The following is a 26138-nucleotide window of genomic DNA, read 5'->3' as shown; positions in this document are numbered from 1 at the left end:
TCAGTAGACTGTTTCCAGGCATGCCCAGACCAAGAAAAGAGAAAAGAAATATTCTGAATAAGAATGAAAAATTTATGGTCTAGCCGCTGACACCACCTCGAAATCAACAGCCAGCTGTTTTACGAAATTACATACAGGAACAAGTCTGTTCATAGATATGGGTTCAAATGGGAATAGATAGATGGGGAAATAGACATACATACATACATACATACATACATACATACATACATACATACATACATACATACATACATACATACATACATACATGCATGCATACATACATATGTACGTACACATACATACATACATACATACATACATACATACATACATATGTACGTACACATACATACATACATACATACATACATACATACATACATACATTGTCCGTGCATGGTTGAACTGACTATACCTCTGATTATGAGCCTGTTTTTTATTTTAATAAACCTTTTAAAGCATAATTAGAGGGATGCACTTTAAAAAATGAAATAGAACCGAAGCGACACGGATGTTTTAGAAATAATACTGGAAAGTGATTTTGCACTTCTTTAGGAGTCATACGGTCAGGAATATAAAATAATCTACACAATATCGACCATGTAGTCGAGCAGTAGCTATGACATGTCAGAAGTGCCACGTGTCGTCAGTGTCTGCAATTAATGTGACCTTTGGCTAACACGTTGTCTTAGATGTAACAATTTTGGTAGTTCAAATATCAGCTGTAACAACATCTTTATTTCTCGGTCGATAAAACAGCTGGTCTGAACAGCTGACTGCAGGATTTTGAAAACTACACACACACCGCAATTCAAGGCATGGTACAGAAATGACGTCACCGATCAAAGGGCAACTTTGCGTTAAAACTCTAAAAGAACCTATATAATTGAAAAAGCTCTGCAAGTTTGTGTGTTTCTCTGTCACGTAATTGGGTTACGGGGAAAATGCTGTCACTTGCTCGTGACATAAGAAGCAAATTTGGTTTTCTCCCCTATTGTCCCAAATGGCGCCATTTGCATGTCGTTGATTTTAGAACTAAAGGTAATAATGTCAAAATTAGGCAAAAGCTCTCTTGGTTACTTCCACACTTCAAATTTTTGTGAAAACAGGACTCAATTGAGCTATGACATGACACAACTACCTAGATTAATTTGAGTAAAATCATACACAAAGTTGTTTTATACACTCGAGCCATATTCTGTTCGTCATTTTTGAGAGTCATTTCAGAAATTTGAAATTTGGATAAGAAATAAAAATCAGCATATTTCGCAAACAGGTTTCAGAAATTTGCGTTTGCAACTACAATCTTCATACTTCATGAATTTGTATGCGACAAAAATATATTGACATTGCATAAGCAAATTTCTGAAATTTACTTAAGACCCAAATGATATAAATTTCAGCAAGAAAGATATAAACATCTTCATATTGCATATGTACATATCTGAAATGTGCAAAAGGTACAAATATTTTATTCCATGTGCAAATTTATGTAAGGAACTATAATCTTCAAAGTGCATTAGCAATTTTCACGAATTTGCATAATGAAAAAAACTTATTATTCAATATACAAATTTCACCCATTTGCATATTGGAATATTTTTAGCATTTGCATAATGAATACAAATCAGTTTTATTTCGTATAATAACTACAGTCTACATATTCAATGACATTTTACATATAAATACTCTTCTTACTTCTTTTCACTTCTTTCCCTACACATCAGTCTGGCATTGATGCATTGGTGAATTTCTGTTTAAAGTACAATGGTTTCAACAGACAAACAATACTGATCTAGCAGTAAATTAAGTTGCCATAGGACACTGTAAGTACAATGCACCACTGACGTCATTAGACTCTTAAATCATACACAGTTTAAATGTCAAGTGGCTCTTGATACGATTAAAAGTTCACGACCTTGCATTGATCAATTATTAGTGTACCATTTCACCTGTATTGAAATTGTAGCCGAGGTAGCTATAGCTTGAACGTCAAACTTTTATTTCTTATGGAATACATACGTTATACTTATATAATAACTTACATGTAGAATGCACACAAGAAATAAACTCTTTAAATTTCTACTGTTACTTTGTTCAAGCTCCAACCTATTTTCAGTTAAAATCAATTTTAAAAATCAGGGGTCACCATACCTCTCCTTTAAATACAGGTCAAAATGACGTCAAAATTTAGTGATTTTAGAATCCAATATGGCCGCCAAAACTGTGTTCACTCTATGAGAAAATAAAAGTGTCGATTTTCTTGTAAACAAGATTATTTCAAAAGGATCAAGAACAGGTTTCATTAGGCAAGGATTTCGAGTTAAGTATAATGCACGTATTATCCAGTAAAGTGTTGTTTAGCATTTGTGCGGAGCAGTACTTTTTTAAAAAGAAAGATAAGTCTTGTTTTTTGTTTTTTATAGCAGATGACATTCAATGGAGTCTTGGAAGGTGGTAAATATGTGCCTCATTTGCATACCTGGGGTCAGTTGGTGCTTCATTTGTATATGTTATGCCTTTTCTTTTGTCCCTGGTAATGTTTTTTCGAGACTCCTAAGCATATTTGTGTCCACCTTAGTCATAGATGCGCCGAAGAAGCTCCAAAAGACAGTGTAAACCCATGTAATTGTATTTCATTCTCGTAAAGTAAACAGAATCACCCACATAGGTTACAATATTTTTAACTTAATATTAAACTGATATCTACATACTTGTAAAAATGCTTGCTCAGTCATCACCTCCATAATTGTCTTCAGGTGGTGGAGAACATTGCTAATGATCTAAATGGATGCACAATTCGTAGTCTTAAATTAGTCAGATTTAATTTTGTTGTTCAACAACTCGTTTGACCCAGTTGGTGTTCACATACAAAACAATGATAAACTATTCCAGTGTTCTCATGTAATGTGAATGTATGTCTCCTATGGCATTACACTTATCGCCTGGTATTGTAAACACAGATGAGGTACATAAGATAGGATTTTCATCGACATTGTAGGAAACTTTACTAATTAAAGTGGTGTCATCATATTTATCATGTGTTGATTTATATAGGCTATAAAGTACAAGCAGTTCAGCGTTCTTAGCATTAAACTTTCGATCTGCCTTGGTCGACGATCCTCATCAGAATGACAAATTCTAGAGTTACAGCTGGTCAGATGAATTCGTCATTCCGATGAGGATCGTCGACCAAGACAGATCGAAAGCTCAGTGCTAAAAACTTAAACTACTTGGGCGCTGTACCCTATGTCATTAATTTGATCTATCAAGCTGATAAACATTTTTTGTTATTTGTGTGACAATCTTGGACGTTTATATGTTATGTACCTAGTTATAAGCAAGTGGCAGTTAAATATGTTTCGATCTGTGAAAAGAAAACTTTGCAAGCATTTGTGAATATCTAGGATTTCCCGTGTTACAATCCAGCAACATCTTATCCCCCCACCCCACCCCACCCCCACCCTCCTTAAAACATATAAACTGCTTATGGCCTTCAAATATAGGAAAATGTGAGTTATGAGTATCATGTATGATTTACCCAATTTCGACAAATCGATTATAGATTTCAATATGTGTGCGTGATAGCACGTTCACTGACGTCAACACTTGGCTCCTATTGTTGGTTTCGTGATGATACATGTGGTAAACTCGTGTGAACCACACGATGACGGCATGTTTTAAAGTCTGTTGCAATTGTGATTTGATGATAACAGTCTATTGAATGGTGTACAGATAACAACTGCACGTACAATTTCTCAATAGAGTACACGTATATCATGTTTGCTGTGAGTGGATCGATTATTCATATTTTTTTGAAAACAACAAAGCAGTGGTCTTTCCATGCCTTTGTACGAGTAACCTACTTCTAAACGATAACCAACTAATATCTGGGGCTTCCACTGCGATTTACTTCACCACCAAGTTAAAAGATTCTTGAAACTGATGTCTGTACAACTTTTAATCCAATCATAAATAAAAGTTACACCATACCTCATTATCACACAAACAAATTGCAAATTCTATCTAGAAACAGGTAAATCGTTTCTTAAAATTACTACCAAACGACCTACATTATTACATTTAACATAGATCCTCGAGTAATATGCTCCATGATATTATAGGCCTGGGGGCTTTACAAAATAAACGGGGAGGGGGGTCGACATCATGAAAGTTTTGAGCTAAGCATATAGAACAGGGAGAGTCGTAGACAGTTTTCCACTTTGCATTAAACAATCGTACCAATGACATTAGTGATGGACGGTTACAACATAGACAGTGTCTGGTTATAGCAAGCTCTGACGGTTTCAAAACGTCTGCCCACAATGTCAAATTGACACAAATTCTCTTACAACAAGCTCTGACGGTTTCAAAACGTCTGCCTACAATGTCAAATTGACACATTGTACAAATTCTCTTACAACAAGCTGTGAAGGGTTCAAAACGTCTGCTCCCAATGTCAAATTGACACAAATTTTCTTACAACAAGCTGTGAAGGGTTCAAAACGTGTTCTCACAATGTCAAATTTACGTAAATTCTCTTACAGATATACATGGCCAGATTCAAAACAAATAAAAACCAAGATGCAATTAATGAACAAAAATATATATATACTAAACACATGATGCTCAAGTCTGCTAGCGCCACGTTTAACATATAAAGACCAATATCGTGATCAAAGAAGTGATCTGGGATTAAACCGATAACTGGAAATACTTTCAACAGCAATAGAAATTACATGGCAATGTTTGCTGCGGCCAAGTATTATATATATCCAGGATTTCTGAATATGATAAGGAGAACACTTTCAGATACATTATAAGCCGATTTTAATTGTCCAGCACTCATAAAATGATGTTAAAATCACAGCCACTATCTATTTATTAGCACTATAGTGGTTAAAAGCTTAGCGAAAATGTAATTTTGACACTCCAACATTGCTAAAGGATGTACAACGTAAAGTGGAAGACAAAGATTTATTAAACCACCGTATGTGATGTGATAATGCAACAATTGTGAGGTGTGTAATGTGATAACCTTTCGCACGTGCCTACCCAACAAGTACAGTATGGACTGATTGTTTGAAATAATCACGCTGTTTTTGACACACGATTAATTTTCCACCCATCTAGTGAAGAAACCACACGAGTACAGATAATAGAACACAAGGAGTGGGCTTCATTACTTTAAAAAGGGGTTGCTGGAAAGAGAAAGATGAACCAACTTACATGTAAGAAGGAATGTTGGATATGTAATTTTCTAGTACAACTCAAGTCATCCTTGATCTTTTTTGTTTTTGAAAAAGGTTTTTTTTTGTAATGTGTTTTCATTAAAACTTAGGTAGCAGGAATTCTATAATATGTTAAGACAGTTTCTGACCCATCAAGTTCTCAGTGTGATTTTATACACATATGATGGGAATCAGAATTTGTATAGCAAATTGTTGATAACTCGCTTAGGGTAAGTGGATCTGAAATATTAACTTGTGGTAACTTGTACTTTTAGCGTGGGGTAATGTGTTTGTGTGTAGTAAGGCAATGGCAAAGACAGGTGATTTGGGGTGGGCAGGACCTTCTCAATTGACCCAGTGTCATGTAGATAATATTGATAAAACCATCAATCACTTGATAGTAAGGATAGATTTACCATCCCTACTGATACTCTTCATTTGAATTAATAAATGTTATAGTATGTTCTCTGATAACATTGCAAACCTCTAACTAAGCTCACGTGTCCGATCAATTACTTCACATGATCACGTCACCTTATAGATAGTGATATTGTCAACCTAGAAAATGACAAGATTTACAAGGCAAGAGTGTATATCTGCACGTATTCGTTGACAAAAGAAGATTATTGCAGGCTTATCTTAAATTTAAGCTGCAAATTAATTGAATGTGAACTATGATACTGGGCTGTTTCGAACCAAAGGCAAATGAATAGGATTAAACGTTAGGTGTGAAAAATAATTTCTGGTAGAACCACAAAACTTAGTTGGTCCTGAGTATAAGAATTGTCCTATTAAGCGCCTATGGGTCCACTGTTGTTATTAGTAATCCAAGTCTATGAGATCCAAACATTGGGCTGTAAATGAAAATGCACTTTGGCTCAAGTTTTAAATGGTTTCTATGTAATGCTTCCCTCATTTTACTTCAACATTCATTCTCTTTAACAATATACTAACTTTTGAGAAAAAGAGTGTTGATGTACATTAATTTAGGACCCCCTAGGCACTTATTTATGACCCCTATTTTTTTACCCTAACCTTGAACTCGTTTAGACTCCATGCTCTAGATCTGGTCCTCAAACGTGCAGAGGTTCATAACTCTTTTAGACTCTATGCTCTAGATCTAGTTCTCAAACGTGCAGAGGTCCACGTACATATAAAGGGTGATAGGCTTGCATGCACACTAGCTTTGTTAGGCTGGCTGTGATAACTTTAAATCTCACAAGCCATTTACTTGTCAATTAGTGAAAATACTTTAAAGAACTTCAATCAATTAACTCAGTATTCTAGCTAGTGTAAGGTTAAGACGTGGCTCTGATGTCGACCTCTAGCACTGACGTTATTAAGTCGAGTGGCATTTAGGAGTTTCCTCGACATTTTAGTGAATGTATACTAGATTATGTTACTGAATCATTTTTGTGTTATGCCTGAAGACAAACTGTGGGGTCTAAGAATAGCAAGTGATGGCTAATATGTTCAAATGATCTGGACAGATTACTATGTACAGTTATCAATGATCTGATCAGATTACTATGTACAGTTATCGTTTTGAGAACTCCCCGTGTATTAACTCAGCATGAAAGCAGTTTCCTTTCCCGAAAAGGGGGGGGGGGGGTACACGCATGTGCGTTAATGTGTTCAAGCGAAATAAATTACACACACAAACACACACACACACACACACACACACACACATATATATATATATATATATATATATATATATATATATATATATACATGTATATATATATATATATATATATATATATATATATGTATACTTTGTAATGATTATCATTATATTTATACATAACTTAATTAAACACAATAACATAACAGATGAGAAAACAAAGTTCACGTAAAATCTTAAAATATCTAGAATTCTGATAACAACAAACAAGAAATGGCAAAATCGTTGACGACTTGAGCTGTCAATCATCTAACCAACTGGAAGTGTTTCATAAAACAGTGATGATAAATATAGATTAATAAATGTAGGAATGTTATATATCGTTTCACTTATTTCAAACAACTGCCCGAGGTCCATTAAACAAAGCTCAGCCGAAAAGTATTTGTCCCTAGGAATTCACAAGCATGGTGGTCTTTTGAAGTTATGCCTCCTTGAAGTTAACATTTTACATTCAAATCATCGGTTGTATATTTTGTAGTCACATGGTATAGCTAAGTCGTGACAGATAGGAAGAGAGAGAGAGAGAGAGAGAGAGAGAGAGAGAGAGAGAGAGAGAGAGAGAGAGAGAGAGAGAGAGAGAGAGAGAAAGCAGGGAGAAATAGACCATGGGGAGATAGTATAAGAGGGACAGGGAGATATAAGAGACAACTAAACAGTTTCAGGGAGAGATCAATGCAAATAAAAGACACCGACAACGCACGTAATTCATTGACCCAAAAAGACACCTGAGGCCTGTAAGCTGACAATATATAGATTTGAGAGTCAGCCATGGGTCACAGGGTTACTCGTTGTAAGCAGGTCAACTTTACAATGCATTGTTGTGTATATGGTGCAGTCTGATTGTGTTCAGATCAGCTGTTACTTATAGTATTTGGTTGAATTACTCTTTTATATTAAGATTGGGGGTCTAGGTCTTTTGTAACCTGTCAAGATTTGTCAAATTATCGAGACTTGGGTCAAAGGTTACGGATTGACGTCACCAGACAATCTTTCCATTCTATGTAAATTTCTCAAGTCGCTGAATCGTGAGTAATAACGAACCACGTGATTCTGTTTGCTGAATCGGCAGTTCTCTGATGACATCCTTATAAGAACCTAATTTATCAACCCGTATCATCACTGTCTTTAAATTACTTTCATGGAATTTAGTGACAAATGAATTAGTAATTTTACACTCTCAATTTCCATCCGAGGACAAAGAAATCCAATATTTCCGGTTTAGGGCACAAACTGATTCACTAAATTTTATAAAACAATGGAACACAAAAACAAATTTATAAGTTCAATTGAATGAGTTGACATCTGTTAGATCATTGTTTGATAATGGAAGTGTGTGGAGCATCGTCGCAAACCACGGCCTGTTTTACGGCAATGTTCTTAACGAGCCTCCCACAGAAATAATAACTCTGGCTTGCAAGAATTTGTATGGAGTATCGTTGCAGCTACCAAGGAAGCTTAACTAGGTGAAATCCATGCATCTAAGGAACTACATGCAGCACTGCTGGGGATGGGGGGGGGAGTCGGACTCAAGTACATTATAGACAGGGATGAGGTGACAGTAAGACGAAACTTATAGATATAATATAATATATTAAAATGTATTCTTTCTACGACATTGAAGATGTTACAAAGCAGTCTCTCTGCAATGGGGTTCCTTTTCTTTATAGATAGTTTTAATTCTTATTCTCTTACCACGGCACGTCCATTGTCACTATCCATAATACTTGCAATTTTTCAACCTTGACGAGGGTCACTTGCTTTACCGTTGCCCGCAAAAAGTTCAAATCTCTTTGTGACGTACAACGGGGCTAACTCTTTAAGTTTTCAGTGTAAATGTTTATGGGAACACATTCTAAACAAGTATGACAACTAAAGATAACTTTAAGAGTCAAAGTATATATATATATTGAATTATTCACACTGAGTGCCAGACTGTATTTATAAAACTCTACTGTAGAAATCAATTAGATTTCGTTTATTTACATTTATTACCTGTATTTGTCGTTTACATTTGTAGTTGTTATTTACAGTTTTATAGCGCCTCTTCTTATAGCTAGATCGTAGGAAAAGGACGAGATCGTATGTGCCAGCCAAGGTTTGAATGACCTCTGCATAACCTCAGTGTAGACTGACTGGGGAACCCAACTGTGTGGGAAGTATCCAATTTAGGCCTACAACGATTAGAATTAATGGTTCGCGCATTTGTACAAATGGAGTTAGGAACATTCACTCTCGGAAATAAACCAAGTTGCCTGTCGCCCTATAAAACAAAAATTTGGTACTTTCCGTTCACTATTGCAAACGTAACTGTGAACGACACTTTCCTTGAACTATGCGCATGCGTAAACTCGTAACTATTTCGACGGCATTGGCAAGCTCGAATATCCGTGAGATCCTTCAAAGATGTTCAAATATAGGGTTGTCACTGACAAATCAACTGTGCTCTGAGAAGAAGCAGAAGTGGCCAGGGCAATGTTCTCACGTGGAATGTGTGTGAAATTGATAACGATATTTTTTCAAGATCGTTAATCGATCTGAGGCTGTCGTTAACATGCACGTTTTTGATACATCCTGCCAAATTCCTTCGAAATAAGGATATCATAAACATGTTATGCAATAATTGTACTCAGTGTAGACTCGTTGAACAGTCTGTGTAATTTCAAATTCAGAGTGAACCTAATATCAGGGTGTGCCGTCTTCCTGTTATTCAGGTTTCACTCCGAACTTCTTATTTGTTTAAAGAATACGAGGAGGCATATTACAATAATTTGCTAAATCTTTGAGTGTCGTAGGGGTGTGCTTAGAGCCAAGATGGTTGAAAATTAGGAAACGAAATAGACAGTATAGAGGAATCAGTAACAACGATACATAAAGTAAGGGGAAGGGTGAGTAACGAGTAACCGAGATGTGAAACATAAATTTATATGTGATTCGTAACTCAAATGTTGCTCTGATATGATCTTGTCATCAACTTATGCAAGGGTTAAACATTTCAAATTCCAAGTGTAACATATTTATTAAAAAACTTTACTACGGACGAAAAATCGTCAAAAGCACATCACAAAACAGCTTAAACATTACTGTTTCACAACATCAAAATATGCATACGAATATTTTTCTATTTGTTGTGGTTTAGTAATGATGATTCCTTATTCCTTAGTGTTCGTATCTGATCGATCACACAAAGTTTGTCATCCACATTGACCGTACGCGCAACGCATGCGCAGGCGCTATTAACAGCAAGTAAGTTTGATTTTGATTCTATCAACCCGACGTCGACCTTGACTTTTGGTGAACCCGTCCTACTTTATTGTTTATTTGTGAGTGATTACATAGATGAAAATTCCAAAAACATGTTTGTTTTTTTCATATATTCTTAGACTGTCACTCTCTAAACAAACGCGATCTTAAGAAGGATGTTATTGGTCTTTAAATGTTTCCGAGAGATGTTTACTACTAAGGTAAAAGTATGTCTATACTGTGCGTCATGACCAAATTAGTGTCCCTGGCTTGCTTTAGAAAAATCCATGTTTTACAATGCCTCGTACGTGCAGTACCTGGTACCCATTGTCCGACACACAATGCCGTCTGCGTCTACAGTTTCCACGTATATTTGCGTTATATGTCACCAGTGCGTTGGATCACGATCAGTCCCGTGATCAGCCATTGACTGCGTGGATTGAACTTGAAACACATACCCGTTGCACAAGTATACACGTGTGTGCCATGTCTCGCATCAGTTCTAGCGTTCACGATGACAACTTCGGCGAAATGGTCAATCCACGTTTTGTAATCCGCCTTCATTCATATATAGTGTTTTTGATAACATATTTTGATCATTCATATTAATTTGACGATATAGGCTGTATATAAATGTATGCCAGATGAACCCGTATAGTGTAATTTGGAAGATTATTGCAAAACGTAATCGAATGACCTGGCAACATTTCAGGCAATATCAAGTTTTGAAATACAGATTATGTACAGCTAGGGTATAGTTTACTTTGAACTTGACAACTTACTGGACAGGTTTAATAAGCCAGGTATTTGTCTGTACTTGATTAGAAGATAGGTTACCCATTGTTTACGAGAGAGAGAGAGAGAGAGAGAGAGAGAGAGAGAGAGAGAGAGAGAGAGAGAGAGAGAGAGAGAGAGAGAGAGAGAGAGAGAGAGAGAGAGAGAGAGAGAGAGAGGTAGACAGACAGACAGACAGACAGACAGTCAGACAGACAGACAGACAGACAGACAGACAGACAGACAGACAGACAGACAGACAGAGTTCATACGCAAACGTTTTTTTTACACGACTAACAAAGGAATATCTTCATGATGCCTGGAAAAGACCAGGAACTTACTCATTTACTTCAAATGATTTTGGTCGTGACATTGGGTGAGAATCTAGTGAAAAAAACCAAAGGAAGCAGCAAAATACATGCACATGTGCCAATGTTACCAATACAACATCAAACAACCATTAACCATAATCGCTGTTAAATAGAATTTCATGTTTTATCAGTGGACAATACAAACTGGATATGAAGGTGGCCAAGAAATCGCCTCGTCTTCATAATATCAACCAGCCGTATGAATTCTCTCACACGTTCATAGCACAGTCGGCTTACATAAATACACTATTGTGTAACTCTACTATAAAGCCGGGGAAATATATATATATATATATATATATATATATATATATATATATATATATATATATATATATATATATATATATATATATATATATATATATATATATATATATATATATGCGCGCGTGTATTCTACCGGAACTCTGTTAAATCGTGACGTATTTGAGTGTCAGGGTACATACATATATTCCTATCTTACCATACGGTACCCTGACGTGCTGCAATGACGTGAGACCATGAAAAAATAATACAATTTTTACACGTAAACAAATTTGTATGATAAACATCCGGTTTCAATTCATTCCGTAACCTAATATGTCATTTTTATACTGGTACACGCGTACTTTTCAACAATTATTAGAAGTAGTTGCCTGAAGGAGTCATAAACTCTACGGAGGGGCTTAAAACCCTGTCCCCTCACACCCGGTCAAGGTGATATATTAATCACCAATCTTCCCATGATCTATACATGTTCTTGTTTTTTTGGTTATGACTTGTTGTTGAATATTGTGCGCGATTTCCGTGTATTGCTTTGTGAGTGTGAATCACACATCCTATGTACGTTTGACAAGTCGATTTTTTGTGAAAGTATAAGGCGACCCAACCCACCTCCTCCCAGTCGGAAAATAATTATAAAAGGGTGAAAAATCTGTATTAAAGTGAAAAACATTGTCCAGGACCAATTTTTTTTTCATAACTTACATAGTAGTCTCTGTATGTTATAAAAAATTACTCTATCAGTACCACGAATAGAAAGCTTGCAGATTGGATATTTTCTGAATGTCTTAGGTGGTCTGACCAACTCGATCTCTGATTGGCTAGTACAGAAACGAGGTCAGTCGGCGAACTACGTACACCTTAACTAGGTTGGTTGCCCTACTTTACCTGGCGCATGAGGCTATAGGTCAATTATATGTCGTCATCATAGGGTTATAAAAGCAACCAGCTGAGTGGAAAGCCGGTAGAGCGACTCTAGCTTAAATCGAATCACACGACTACGACGAAGGGAAGAAATTTCTAAAATCGATGTCCATCAAACTTATACCAAACCCGCACGGCGGGACGGCTGCTGGCCATGGCCTAGGACCAATGATGGGCCTACCGAGACCGATGAACAGCGGGAACGGGAAAATGCCACCGCTTGACGGCATGCCAATGCCAGCTATGTCGATGATGGCTAACATGATGAACGGTAGGATTTTTTGTGTAAAATTTTAGCAATGTTTCGTCACTTTTTTTTTTTTAAATAGAATTTTGAGACTACCATTCCGAACATATTACGAACTTTTGTAGGGACAAGAAGAATTCTTGTGTGTCACATGTTACTCGCAATCGATCAAGGACTTCTTTTTTTTTTACTATTAAATGTAAAAAAATTAATTTTGAGTAACTCTGATTTCGGAGCAAATGTTACAGTGATACTTTCTGTTTTGGTTTACAGTAAAGTTGCTATTTTATCGTAACTTTCCCACATGTACAGAAAATTCGTTTACTTTTTCTCTTTCAATTTCAAATTTGACTGTCGCACATTCGTGAAAAAACTGTAAGGGTGTATTACAGACACCGTCGCGTCTGGTCACGTCGGAGCATTTTTTGCGTTCTGTACATGTAGTATTGTTTGTCGTCTGCTCTCTGGCTAGGCTTATGAGTCTGCACGTGTAGACATGTGTGTATCCGTAAGTTTCAATATTTCTCCCGCCTGTTTGTGTGAAATGTTGTCCACAAAGACAAACTTAGTGATCGTCGTGGATGATGCCGTTCGTATTTTTTATTTCAGCTCGTTTTTTTTTTTGTAAATTGCTGATAGAAAAAATTATCAAAATCCTTCCCTTGGTTTATTGCATTTTTCTGATGCCGAATTCCAAATTTTGCCGCTAAAAAGAAAGTACTACCCGTCGACTAAAAGTGGATGAACTTTGACAGACTTTCTTCTCCATGTTAAATATATTAGAGTAGGTGACTGGTCTCTTTTGCTATTTCTAAGCTTACGTCATTTATTTAGGAAAAAATTGTCATACTTTCGTAGTGAATGCTATTTTTGAAAAAAAATAACTTTAGCAATATTTCCTCGTGCCACAGCGTCAGGTTGCGAAAAGAATGGTTAAAATTGGACACGCAAACTGCCAGACATACCAAATTATTATTCTGTGAACGTGATACTGGCTAGACGTGTATCGTAACAAAGGCTGGAGTTACAGCAGACATACTTCTATATACCAAACTGTCAGATCTCAGTGTAAGCCTTAGTTACCACACAAATATTGTCATTTATGTTACTTTGATATGATAGTAACAGTGTGTTTGTGTTTACAATGACATTGAATATAGTGTCGTGGCTTTGTAAAAAAAAGTTCCGCTAAACGCTCCTACTGACTTTAAAAGCGAATTGACGTCAGTGATTGTAAGCATTTTGACAAAATATTCACCCTTACACATGTTGAATGCTAAGCGGGTCCACCGATAAACGAGTCTTTGTGCGCCCAGATGACTGTTCATCTGTTGCTATATTTACCGGTTGAAATCGATCATTCATCGTCTGGTAGATCTGATTGGTTTCGATTTTTTTTGGCGGGATATGAAGTGTCGTCAACTTTCATGTTGCTAGAACAGATTTCTAAATTTAAAGTTGTGGATTTGCATATATTCTTGTAGTTGTTCCATGTCCAACTTTTATTCCAGTTTCACGTCGCGGCAACATATAACTGATGTCATTAAGAACCTGATTGCAAAAGGGAACATTCTCGAATATAAAAATATGAATTTTGGCAATTTTCCCAGCAGGAAATAGCAAATAAGATGTGAGGCCGTATTGCTTTAAAATTTACAACAAATCACGTGCGATTGAATCAGTCTTCGTATACGATCACGTGTTCGACATCGACAGACACGTTGTATATTTCCTGTTGGCTTATGATTATGAACACGTTTGGAAGGACTCCCGCAGAGAGCTGGCTTGTGTGTGTGTGTGTGGGGGGGGGGGGGCTATTTGAATCTTTATTCACGAACATATAAATATCTTCCCATTGTAGAGACTTGTTATTTCCCCATTTTGGTGTGAAAATATACAATTTTTGTCAGATATTTTGTAAATTATCGTTTACCTTGGTAATCCTATAAACTTATTTGAATTACCAGCAGCGGATTGTATGGATTGTCGAGTAAAACTGACATACGTGTATTTTAGATTTAACCGCTTATAAGTTGCACTATAGAAAATCTACGATTTCCGAATTGGTCTGCATCTGAGGTCATAATCGTACGACTGGAACAATGACACCCAATCACATACAGGGTTGTTTCAGAATATTGTAGACTGGCTGCATTTTCACGCGATGGTAAAATAGGTGATTTATTTTTACGAGCAAATTAGAGGCCACTCCTTTGATATGACTGAATCAGTGAGTCATTGTTAGCTTAGATTGAAAAAAAAAGCGCTTTCATAACTGGACAGGTATTCGCTTTTGAAAAAAATTACACACCTAGCGATGACGAAATGGCATGCAGTCATTTATTGCAAGTCATTATGAGTCAACACGTCCATAAAAAAAGTTCCGTAAATTGGAAATAGTGGTGAAAGTCAGGCGATACCGCGTCATATATACATACGGACTACATTTTGGTGTTTATTTACTGAGTTACTCGTCTTTTTCGGTCTTAAATGGATATCGTGACATACATCACCTATGACAGTGTGTGCACGTTACATAGTTACTTGAAAACGGTAGAACTCCACGCGATGTGTCAGGCTTTCAATCTTCTGATTGATAGCTACAACGATGTCGTCATAATCAATAGACCAATCAACTCGTAGAGGTATCATGACGTGAAATGGGGCGGGACTTTTTCCGAACTTTATGGAATGCTGATTGGTCCGAAATCTGATCTCGTGTTTGCCATATACGGGACGTCATTTGGCCGAAATAAGATACGCATCAATGTAGTGTGCTAGATTCTGCCTTTTTTGTCAAGGCAAGAATTGACTAGGCAAACTGAGAGCAACTATGCAATTCGTGTAAACCAAACACGCGGATGGTGACAAAAGCTGATGTGCGTCAGAAGCTCGCTTCTTCGCAGGCGGGGTACTTTGCCCTACATATAATCTAAGATACTTAGGGCTGACGCAAGATTCTTTGAAAGGAAACTGCTACATACACTGCACTGTAGCTCTGTCTACTGAGAAAACATTCATTCTCCAATTCGAGTTGAGTGTTTCTGTAGTCTGTAAGCGATTTATCAACCCTCCTTTTCAAGACTTACCTTCCACGTAGTAACTCCGACGATGTAACACCCCCCCCCCCCCGGGTACGTATGCACGATATGTAGACCAATTCGCCGACGGTGATTGTGAGTAATGAATGTAGAGAATTGTGATCTCCTGACAATACATCGACTGACGTTGAACAAAACGTGTGACCTCCAACCTAGAAAACTGTAACAGTGAATGTTTTCACCACGATATAGTATTAGTAGTACTATAATACTCCAGACAGATTGACTACTAGATTAGAAATGTACGTCTGTAGAATAACAATGTGTGGGTGAGGTGAGGTATCCTTTTGTATGGTACCTGGGGATAGGGTGGTGGCTATGAATAATAAATGTTTGTCTTCAAATAGGTTTAAAGACAGTTCTGCAGAAAACTTTCACCTACAAAATATCAAAATAGAGAGAGAAAGAGAGCGAGAGAGATACGTACATACATACATACATACATACATACATACATACATACATACATACATACATACATACATACATACATACATACATACACACACACACACGCATACATACATACATACTATACATACATACATACATACATACATACATACATACATACATACATACATACATACATACATACACACACACGCATGCATGCATATGTTAAGAGTCTATGTCGGTTGATGCCTTTGAAATTTGTCATGCATATATTAGTCTCTAGAATTCATACAACACTTTAGTCAAATCAAAATTGGTCGGGAATATTTGAATGGTATCAGACTGCTTCACGTAATCTGGTATGTTATGTATGTAGACGGTATTTTATCGAAGTCGCATTGTAATAGATAGAAATATCCATCGCTGTGTTTACTTAGCATCACAGTCTCGAATTTAAGAAATAGATTGAACCAGACATAAATGAGAAATTATTATATAAAAAGAATAAAGTCACCGTGGTAACACCACGCTTTCTTTGTTCGTTAATATCCAGGCTTGTGAAAGCCTAACTTTTCTTCCATAACTGTAAAGACTTTGAACTCGTTAATTGGTGTATCCAATGACAAGCTTGATATATAGGCAGTTTTTAATCAGAATTTCCGTATGATTTTATAATATGTTTTTAAAATGCACACGTTTCTTCTTAAATAAAACTTAACATGCAATTAAATTAGAGATCCATCAATTTATATTTTACTCTGCGAATCGCCATTTTGCTGCTATTTGTATATCTCTTATTTATTTATTTATTTATTTATTTATTTATTTATTTATTTATTTATTTATTTGTTTGTTTGTTTGTTTGTTATTTATTTATTGTACCCATTTGGATCATGTGCTAACTAAACTTTGACAGTGAAGTTTAGCACAAAATATCGAGATCTTAGAAACGTTATCGAGAAAACGTTCTAACCTGAAATGGTTGTGGCAATGTGATAATTAGTAACCATAGATTAAAATAGCTCAGAGTCAGACAGGGCGTGACAGTAACTTATCCTAAACACGGATCACTACCCTCGCTATTTCTTTCATGAAATTTCTTCAAAAATAGAAACTGTGTTACCTTATCCCGGATATATCTAATACGGGTATCTGCATATCATGCAGTCCATGCATGTCTAGCTAACTTTTGACATCCAATGACATACCTCCAATGATGAGGTCAAAGGTCGAGAACTCACCTCATGGCGCATGGCGTGGATATTTTGAAAGTGGTTTCACAATAAATTCCGTTCGTGTATAGAATAAGAAATTAGCTAACGTCATCAGTGCATTTCTGTCTTCTAAATTCGTCACTACCATGTAATGTTTACGTAGGTTCTATAAATACATGTTTGTCCCATAGTTCTAATAATAAAGAGTATTAAAAGTTTTCTATTTTAAGACAGGTAGTTCGATATCGATGAATTTTGGAAAAATTGTTAACTCGACTCACACGTACACATGTCCTATACTACCACACATACACTTAAGTGAGACCAAAAAGACAATGAAAATGTGAAGAATGTAAAAATTAACGCGGGAAAAAGCAACATAAAATATATCGTTCGTAACATTTCATTCACATATTAAACTGGCAAAACAATTTTCGATAAATAAATAAATAAATAAATAGATAAATAAATAAATAGATAAATAATATTAAATAACGTTGTTGTTTGTTTTGATTCTACAGGTAAACTTTTTCAATTTTTACAAGACAGGGATCTTGTAGTGGACATCGCCAGACGACACAGAGAACTCACGTTTTCCGAAGAGACTCAGTGTAAATATGATAAACTCGATCCATCCAGCCCAAAGGTTACTCTTGGCATGATGATGATATGGTCCGACACGGCAAACCAAGTCCTTCGTGAAATGTGTCCAGACTTCCCTGATCTCAAAGGGACGCCAATTGGTGTGTTCGTCATTGAAATGTTGCTGCAGAAATACGAAAACGATACAGAGGTACGTACGTGACGTCATTCGTGAAAAATGGCGGGAAATGGAAAGCACGACAGCTTGAAAATATAGGGCAGCATTTATTCATCTGTCATTCATTTTGACGTCATAATTGAAATTTGTTTGAGTCTCAGTATCGCCATACTATAGCTATCGTTGGACACTTAATAATTACCGCATTTCCATTGAAAAAATTGAAATGTACTGGTATTGCAGAAATTGTCGACAAAGAAGATGGCGGCAATTATGAACGTTTGCCAGCTTTCATATCTTCCGTTTATTCAAATTTATGCCTTGCATCTCAGTCGAGTTGTCGAGCTACGTTTCATAGCAAAACAGGGTACACTAAAAATAGCAACAACGACAAAGCCCGCTAAATTTTTTTAGACATTTGTTATAGACAATTTGCCTTGTCAACTTTACTTTTTAAGTTTACCAGTTAATTTAAACTTCTGACTTTTATTTACTTCTTTGTTTTTGTTACTTTCTTTTGCCAGGTTCGACGTCATCTTGATTTTATGTATGAGTTTAGATCTATGATGCAATCTGGAAACTTAAGGACAGGAGACAAGGTACCAGATATCGATTTGGTTGATCTGAACAATGAAGAAGTCCATCTGGCAGATCTGTATTTACATACAGATAAACCAACAGTGGTTATTGCTTCTTCACTTAGCTGACCTCCGCTCAGGGTAAGTATATAATTATATTAAGTAATTCATTATTTGCCAAGGCAGGCTATATAGAGCAAGACATTGGAGGGGGGAGAGAGAGAGAGAGAGAGAGAGAGAGAGAGAGAGAGAGAGAGAGAGAGAGAGAGAGAGAGAGAGAGAGAGAGAGAGAGAGAGAGAGAGAGAGAGAGAGAGAGAGAGAGAGAGAGAGAGAGAGAGAGAGAGAGAGGGAGAGGGAGAGAGAGAGAGAGAGGGAGCGAGAGAGAGAGAGAGGGAAAGAGAGCGAGCATGTATCACGGTTTGGAGGATGAAGAGTTGGGCTAAAAACTGAGTCCTATCTACACTGAATGGTATTTCTTTGTCTGAGTTTGAAAGATATACATAAAACCTAGTCATGGTTTTAGAGTACCCAAATCATTGCAGTAGGTAAACTAAGGCTAGAAAGAACAAAGCCGAGGCTCAGCTCGCTCAGACAGTGGCAGCTTTTATTGTGTGTAAACCATTCTAACAGCCCCTTTTAAGTGGGATGAACGGAGTTCATTCAACTCATTCAGAATAGCCAAGTGTCGACTAAATGATATTAAGGTTACCTCAGATTGAACTTCTCGACCCCGTTCATACTGATCTTCTGACACCACCAGTAGAATGTGCGCTTTACGAATTCTTCGAAGTAAGTGTGGGCTAAAACGCACAATGACGCTCATATGAAAACCCAATAGATACTAATACTAATACTAATGGAAGTTGACATATATAAAATCTAACTCTTTGACGAGATAATAAGTATGCCATACTTTAATTATTTCAATTTAATTTTGAAAAATAACCAAACTTGAATTCGGTTGTGACCGGTTTATAGAGCTCCATTTTAGGAAAGAAATGTTCATATTTATGAAAACGGAAAATTTACCATTTAGCTAGCCGGAATGGCCTGTTGTAATCTAAATTGGAGCACAGTTTGTAGTTCAGGTGACCCCGACCTACTTCTTGAGGGTGATCGGTCCTATAACTAGAGCACACTTTTGTTCAGCCCTGCCAACAGTACTGAAGTTCTTTAACATATTTCTGACGAAGGTCCTTTGTGCAGGAACGAATCGTAAAAATAAAATGTTTGAAATTCAACCTCATTGGGTGCAAGTTATTGTCATTTTAGATCAAACTCGTACCTACTATATATCCCAAAGTTCTAGTCTCCTCACCAAGTGTGCATCCTCTGTAATTCGACTGATATTCGTTGATTCAACAAACTCGTACTCTAAAACTAGGGTAGCTATAGCGGCCAAGGTTAGTTCTTTAATCAAGTGTGAGTTTACGGTCAAGGTTAGATATCGTCTAAACATGTTTGTGAGGTCAAGTAATTGATATGTATACCCAACCCAAAAGTGAACCGTAGCTGTTTGTAGAGAGCCGTGTCAAGGATCAGTACAAATATCTTCACGCTTATTGCGGTTAGTCCCCTAGCTCTTTGTAACTTTGTCGGTTCGATATCAGGGGAGGTGATACTGACCACATGCCATACTGTGAAGCAGCCTTGGCCATTTCCTGTTTTTTCTTTCATTTATAAACAAATTATGAAGATAATTGGAAAGGAAATACCTTCGGAAATTTAATATAAAGTGTGTATACTGAGAAGTGTATGGGATGATATGTTTGTTGATGAAAACAATCCACAGTATGATACAACATACAGATAATTGAATAAACTGTACCGAGCATCCTGTTGATATTAGCAAGACTAATTCTAGTGAATTATGGTGAATTCCGAAAACAATTATGTGGTTCAAGACGTAGAGAGTATTCAATGTGTTGGAAACTGCACGTTGGTGGTTGAAAACAAACATAGATGTTACTTTGTAGGTATGTGTAGAAAACAGCGTATATCCTGTTATGCCTTGATCATCACATCAAGGTATCAAGATTTAGGAGTTCACTCGCGGACAGGGAAAGTGGTTTTCACTTTACAACTGTGTAACACAAGTATCAGCTTTTGTAAATGCTCGTCAAAACAGAAAACAGCCAAGCGATAAAACATTATAACATTAAGACCTGCTGCATATGCTAAAATAATTTAGAGTGTTTTTTTCCAGACATGAACATGACATACCAAAAAAGTAACTTTAGAGTTCGTCGCGGCCAATCTCTGTTTTAAAAATACACAATTTACATGATCCGAACTCTGCGGTCAACAATATCCAATCTATTCATGTGCTACATTTGAAGAATGAAAGCAACCGATATTACTAAATCATCGGCGACAATCGCTCGTGTAATTTAGGAGAGTAATAGCCACATTCTAACAATTTAGTGAAAACATCCGACGAGAGAATTGTTTCTAGTTTGAAGTTTAAGAGGCCATTGGCTTCTCTAATGTTTAATTGTTAAATCAAGTCACGAGTTGACGCGTGTATCTTATCAGTGAGAGAGTCATGTTTGTACAAACTTTATCGACGTCAATCTGAGTCACCACACGTTATACGAGATAAAAAGTTCAATCAGAACCACATGATCAAAACAGAGGTGATCACAACATCAGTCAATCTGGTGGTGAACTCAAGAAACTGAGTTCATTCTGGAACCCGGGGAGTTTTATGTGTGGATTTTATGTTGTATCTCAGACCACTATATTGGCTTGTGGTTGTATTATTAAGGGAGGGAGCTCAAACACGGTTAAAAGGAATTAGGGTTTCACCCATTTCTCCTATTCCAAGGACATTGACATTTTGTGTTTGTCGTCAAAATTAATTTCTGAACGATGTTTGGCGGCCATCTTGGCTATCCAGTTTGAACAAGTTTGACTACTATCTTCCAGCCCCCAAACAAATATTTGAATTTCGTTTCTGAAATGCATGCCCATAACACGTCAATCAATCGGGTAGTATTTATCTAAAAATGCCCTATAAACATTTTCACCATTTCCAAAACATTATCATAATATTAACGGCTTTGCTTTCTGTTTTTCTTTCTTTTTGATCATCTGCTATACATTGTAATTGAAGGACTAGGACATTGATTTACTTGGTATTTACACCATGTATATCACAAATAACAATAAAACACTCCGGGTAACGAGCTGTCCAATTGAAATATTGAAAATTAAATGTGTCAATTCAAAATTACATCCTAACAATGTATTTCTTTTGTGTTCTTTTTCTTCAGGCCATCGTGGATGGCGGTTCTTTGTCGAAGTTCTTCGCACAATATAAGTCCCAGGCAGACTTCTTGTTTGTGTATTTGACAGAGGCACATCCTAGAGATGGTTTCAAGATGGGTAGACATTTCAGTTTCATGAAGCAACACCAAAGTATAGAAGACAGAATTCAGTGTGCAAGGTAAGAAGAATACGTCAATGCGCGTGCGTGCGTGACTGTAATGTATTGTCTAAGTTCAAATTCCCGCCCTGACTACAGTTTTGTTATTGGTTGCTCTACCCACAAAAAGTAACGAGCAATAATTTGTTTTCTCATGACGGATTCTAAATTGTTTTACGAAGCCTTCTCAGTCAAAAACAGTAATGTAAGATACGGAAATTACTGTAGGCAATATAATGCACACACAAATGTAAAATAGTAGGTAATTGTAATGCCAGAAATCTATAATATAAGGCCTTCATTTCATAGAAATCTAAAAAACGAGGGAATATAAGTGTGATGAAACCGATTTTTGATTTAGAATAATAAGATTATGAAGTGAAAATTTACCGCCAAAAATTTGATAGTATAGGTCTATAGTTTATATAAACGTCTTTGATTTTCAAAAAAAAATCATTTAAAAAGATGGCATAGAAATCGTTCGAGAAATTTGGCGGGAAATAGCTTGGCACTAAATATGTAAATTCGACATTTGTTCACTTTTGAGCGATAATCTACCCCTAATACTGGCATTGTAAGACTACACCGCTTGGTCAATTAACAATATGTGACCTGCTTTAAATGTACGTGCCGGTGATCACGTGATATTGCCTTGGCAAATGCATGCACTATAAGTAGGACACATAGATTCGAACTCGGTTAACACAAGGACGATTTTTGAACACCCTACACAGTATACACACTGTAGTGCAATACAAAGCTCACTGCCCATGTCTTCACTGCTTTTTAAGAAGTTTTTTCCCGCCATTTTAACTTTGCGAGCAATTTCTATTTTTGTGATATAATCAACTATTGTTTTTTAATTTTTTTTTTCATTTGATTTTTTGTTTGTTCGTTAAGTGCCTATGGGCAGCCTGAGTATTTACTATATTAATTATTATTATTAAAATAGTCACCTATTCTTATAAATGTAACAGACGCGTTTGTAATATTTTTATCCAGGCAGACGACGATTTTTTCCCGCTCAACTAGCTTACATGGCAAAAGTTTGCCCATGCCCTAAATGCGCATGCCCTAAATGCGTGTCCTATTTCATAGGTACTGAACTAGGCTAATCCTCTTGTTACTCTGTTCTTTCATAGTGAACTAATAAGCAAGGATGCCGGAACTTTCACATCAGACCTGAACAGCGAGACTAAAATCCGTGTAGTGGTGGACACCATGAACAACGATTTCAACAAAGCTTTCTTTGCACACCCTGACCGTTCATTCATCATTGAAGACGGCAAGATGGCATTCATTGGCGCCACTATGATCGAACAAATGAAGACACCACAGAAAATGACAACAGATCATTTAAGAGAATGGCTTGAAGCCCGCCAAGCAGATACGCTGTCGTCAAACTGAACAATAAATAATGAAAATGACCAAACGGCTAGTGATTTGAACTCTCAGCCTTCCCGGAATTCTATGAACATGGTGTCGAGGACATTGCAGTATTATCCGGCCAGATAATAGAACACAAACTTGAATACACATATAATAATCCAGTCAAATGTAACATTAAGAGTACGAGGGCAGACTTCTTCAATCTTTTTACCTTTTTGAATGAACGTCCTGCCTATTTTTTATGTATATTTTTCTAATAAACTGGACTCGAACAATGCCAGCTAAAGAGAGAGGACCAACGATGAGACATAAATGTTAAGAGTGCCCTCAACCATACAAACAAAACTTACTTTGTTTCTGTTAAATTAAATCTCATAATCGTAGGTGGCGCTGTTTATTCGTCGTGCCACTAGATTTGCTGAGATCAATTTTTGGAACAAAGTTTCTGCTATGACAGTTGCAATTGAATTAACTTACAGAATGTACCAGTTAAGATTCGTGAGTAGTGAGTTATTTACTGAAGGTGACATACTAGTGACGCAGTGCTATTTGCGACCATCCGATATTGTGGCACACGAAAGATGTGTGCTTGATTTGTAGTCTAAATTTCAAATCATATTTAAAATTTGTTTTGATCAGAACCCATTCAAAGTCGAGAAAATACTTTATGTACCATAGATAACAACAAGATGACTGACTGTGACCAAAAATGTATCTTGATATATATGAGGATAAGGACTAATTCATGTAGTTTTTTTCATTGTTTATTTGTTTGTTGTTGTTGTTGTTGTTGTTGTTTGTTTGTTTGTTTGTTTGTTTTTTTGAGGGGGAGGGTAACTCATATGTATCAATTACTTGATCAAAGAGAAACATTTTGGCCCATAGGAAAGTTAAATGAACAAAATGGGAGTAATAAATTTAGCAATTGTTTTGCTCTTGTATCACGTGATCACCTTGACTTGCTCGAAGACCCGGATGTATGACATCGAATATTTGCTGAAAGTTATCGAGTCCAGAATTACAACTCTTAAAAGAAGGAAAACTTATGTCTAGTCTGTGACGTCACATGCCATATTTGTACCACCTAAGATGTTATTTATTTGACGTTACGATATTTATTTTTTAAGCTATCTTGTCATTTCAATGTATTTCAACTATTTCTCAATGTAACTTTAGGAGATATTAAGAAAAATGTTCGATTTTTATCTGAAGCATCACTTTCAACATTTTCACCCTTGTCACTTGACTTTATTTGACGGATACCATATACAGCCTGAAAGTAGGGTTTGTGATAACAGTCCAGTAAAACCTCATGAGGGCGCTGGTCAGTTTGATTTGTATTCCTACCCAGGCTGATTGTCAATTTTTGTTCAATTCAAAGACTTGTGACAAGGTTGACAATTTCAAAGTATGCACTATTTTGACAAATGAAATAAATAAATAAACAATAATGATTGGAACCGGAAACAGTTTTTGTAAGTATATTCTGTAGTTGTACGTACGTACGTACCTACGTACGTACGTACGTATGTATGTATGTATGTATGTATGTATGTATGTATGTATGTATGTATGTATGTATGCATGCATGCATGCACGCACGCACGTACGTACGCATGCATGCATGTATGTATGTATGTATGTATGTATGTATGTATGTATGTATGTATGTATGTATGTATGTATGTATGTATGTATGTATGTATGTATGTCTGTGTGTATGATGTGTGTATGTATGTATGTGTGTGTGTGTGTGTGTGTGTGTGTGTATGTATGTGTGGAGTCATGTTATGTGGCAACGTGTGTTCATGTTTTGTGACGAACACTATAACATAAAGCTAAAACTATAATGAAAAATTAACGTTAAGCTTCCAAGCTGTCCAAATATCTTGTTAATCTCTCTAAACCTGCATTTATTGAGGTAAATCATAACTCAAAAGTGAAGAGAATGGTTCAAGCATAGACCCCAACCAACGGGTCTAACTATGGTTCAAGTGATAAAAACACAAATTCCACTCTCAATCCTACACATTTGAAGACGAGAAATTCACTATTTGGTTGTTAGAAAAGGTATATTTTATTTGGCAACTTCAAGGTAGAAACATTACTTATAAATCTAAAATTCAGCTTAAAGATCGAACCTTTCCCATCAAAACCCGAAGAACAGTTCGGCAAATCTACACCGGGTTCTGTAACCTATATCCTCGGGTAAATTAACAACAATCGATTACTAAATCCAAACAAAGATATTCCCGTAACGGAGTGAGAACGGTGGGTACTACAGCACCTAAAATGTGTTTTTTGAAGTTTACAACCGCGTGAGACACTATGATATAGTCTCGGTTACCCAGATTCTCGCCGCTGGGGGTTCCGTCTACGAGCCCTCCCCAAGCGAGAGCCTGGGGAAACGAGATTTCAACTCGGCCGCGCAGGAAGCGAGCGATACATGTACATTACAACAATAGGCCCCGTAAGCCCATTTTTTTTTTATGACTATTAAGAAATGTACTGTGAAACTCCCAACT

The 26138-nt window shown here is 36.5% G+C and overlaps 1 protein-coding gene across 1 annotated transcript; it reads left to right on the top strand.

The window, feature by feature from the left end:
• The first annotated feature begins 12521 nt into the window (after positions 1–12521).
• Positions 12522–25080, top strand: LOC144448244 (uncharacterized). Its single transcript, XM_078138414.1, has 5 exons — positions 12522–12771; positions 17980–18251; positions 18743–18937; positions 22073–22245; positions 23367–25080. The coding sequence occupies exons 1-3, from the start codon at positions 12606–12608 to the stop codon at positions 18923–18925; spliced, it is 621 nt and encodes a 206-aa protein (XP_077994540.1). The 5' UTR covers positions 12522–12605; the 3' UTR covers positions 18926–18937; positions 22073–22245; positions 23367–25080.
• Positions 25081–26138: the final 1058 nt, after the last annotated feature.

Source organism: Glandiceps talaboti, chromosome 17 (assembly GCF_964340395.1).
Source record: "Glandiceps talaboti chromosome 17, keGlaTala1.1, whole genome shotgun sequence".
NCBI classification, from domain to species: domain Eukaryota; kingdom Metazoa; phylum Hemichordata; class Enteropneusta; family Spengelidae; genus Glandiceps; species Glandiceps talaboti.
This window is presented reverse-complemented; position numbering and strand designations above follow the sequence as displayed.

Excerpts from the sequence above, each read along its gene's own strand:
- LOC144448244 (XM_078138414.1), top strand. The coding sequence starts at position 12,606 with ATGTCCATCAAACTTATACCAAACCCGCACGGCGGGACGGCTGCTGGC. Across the intron at positions 12,772-17,979 it reads GATGGCTAACATGATGAACG|GTAAACTTTTTCAATTTTTA; the intron begins GTAGGATTTTTT and ends TTGATTCTACAG. Across the intron at positions 18,252-18,742 it reads AATACGAAAACGATACAGAG|GTTCGACGTCATCTTGATTT; the intron begins GTACGTACGTGA and ends TTCTTTTGCCAG.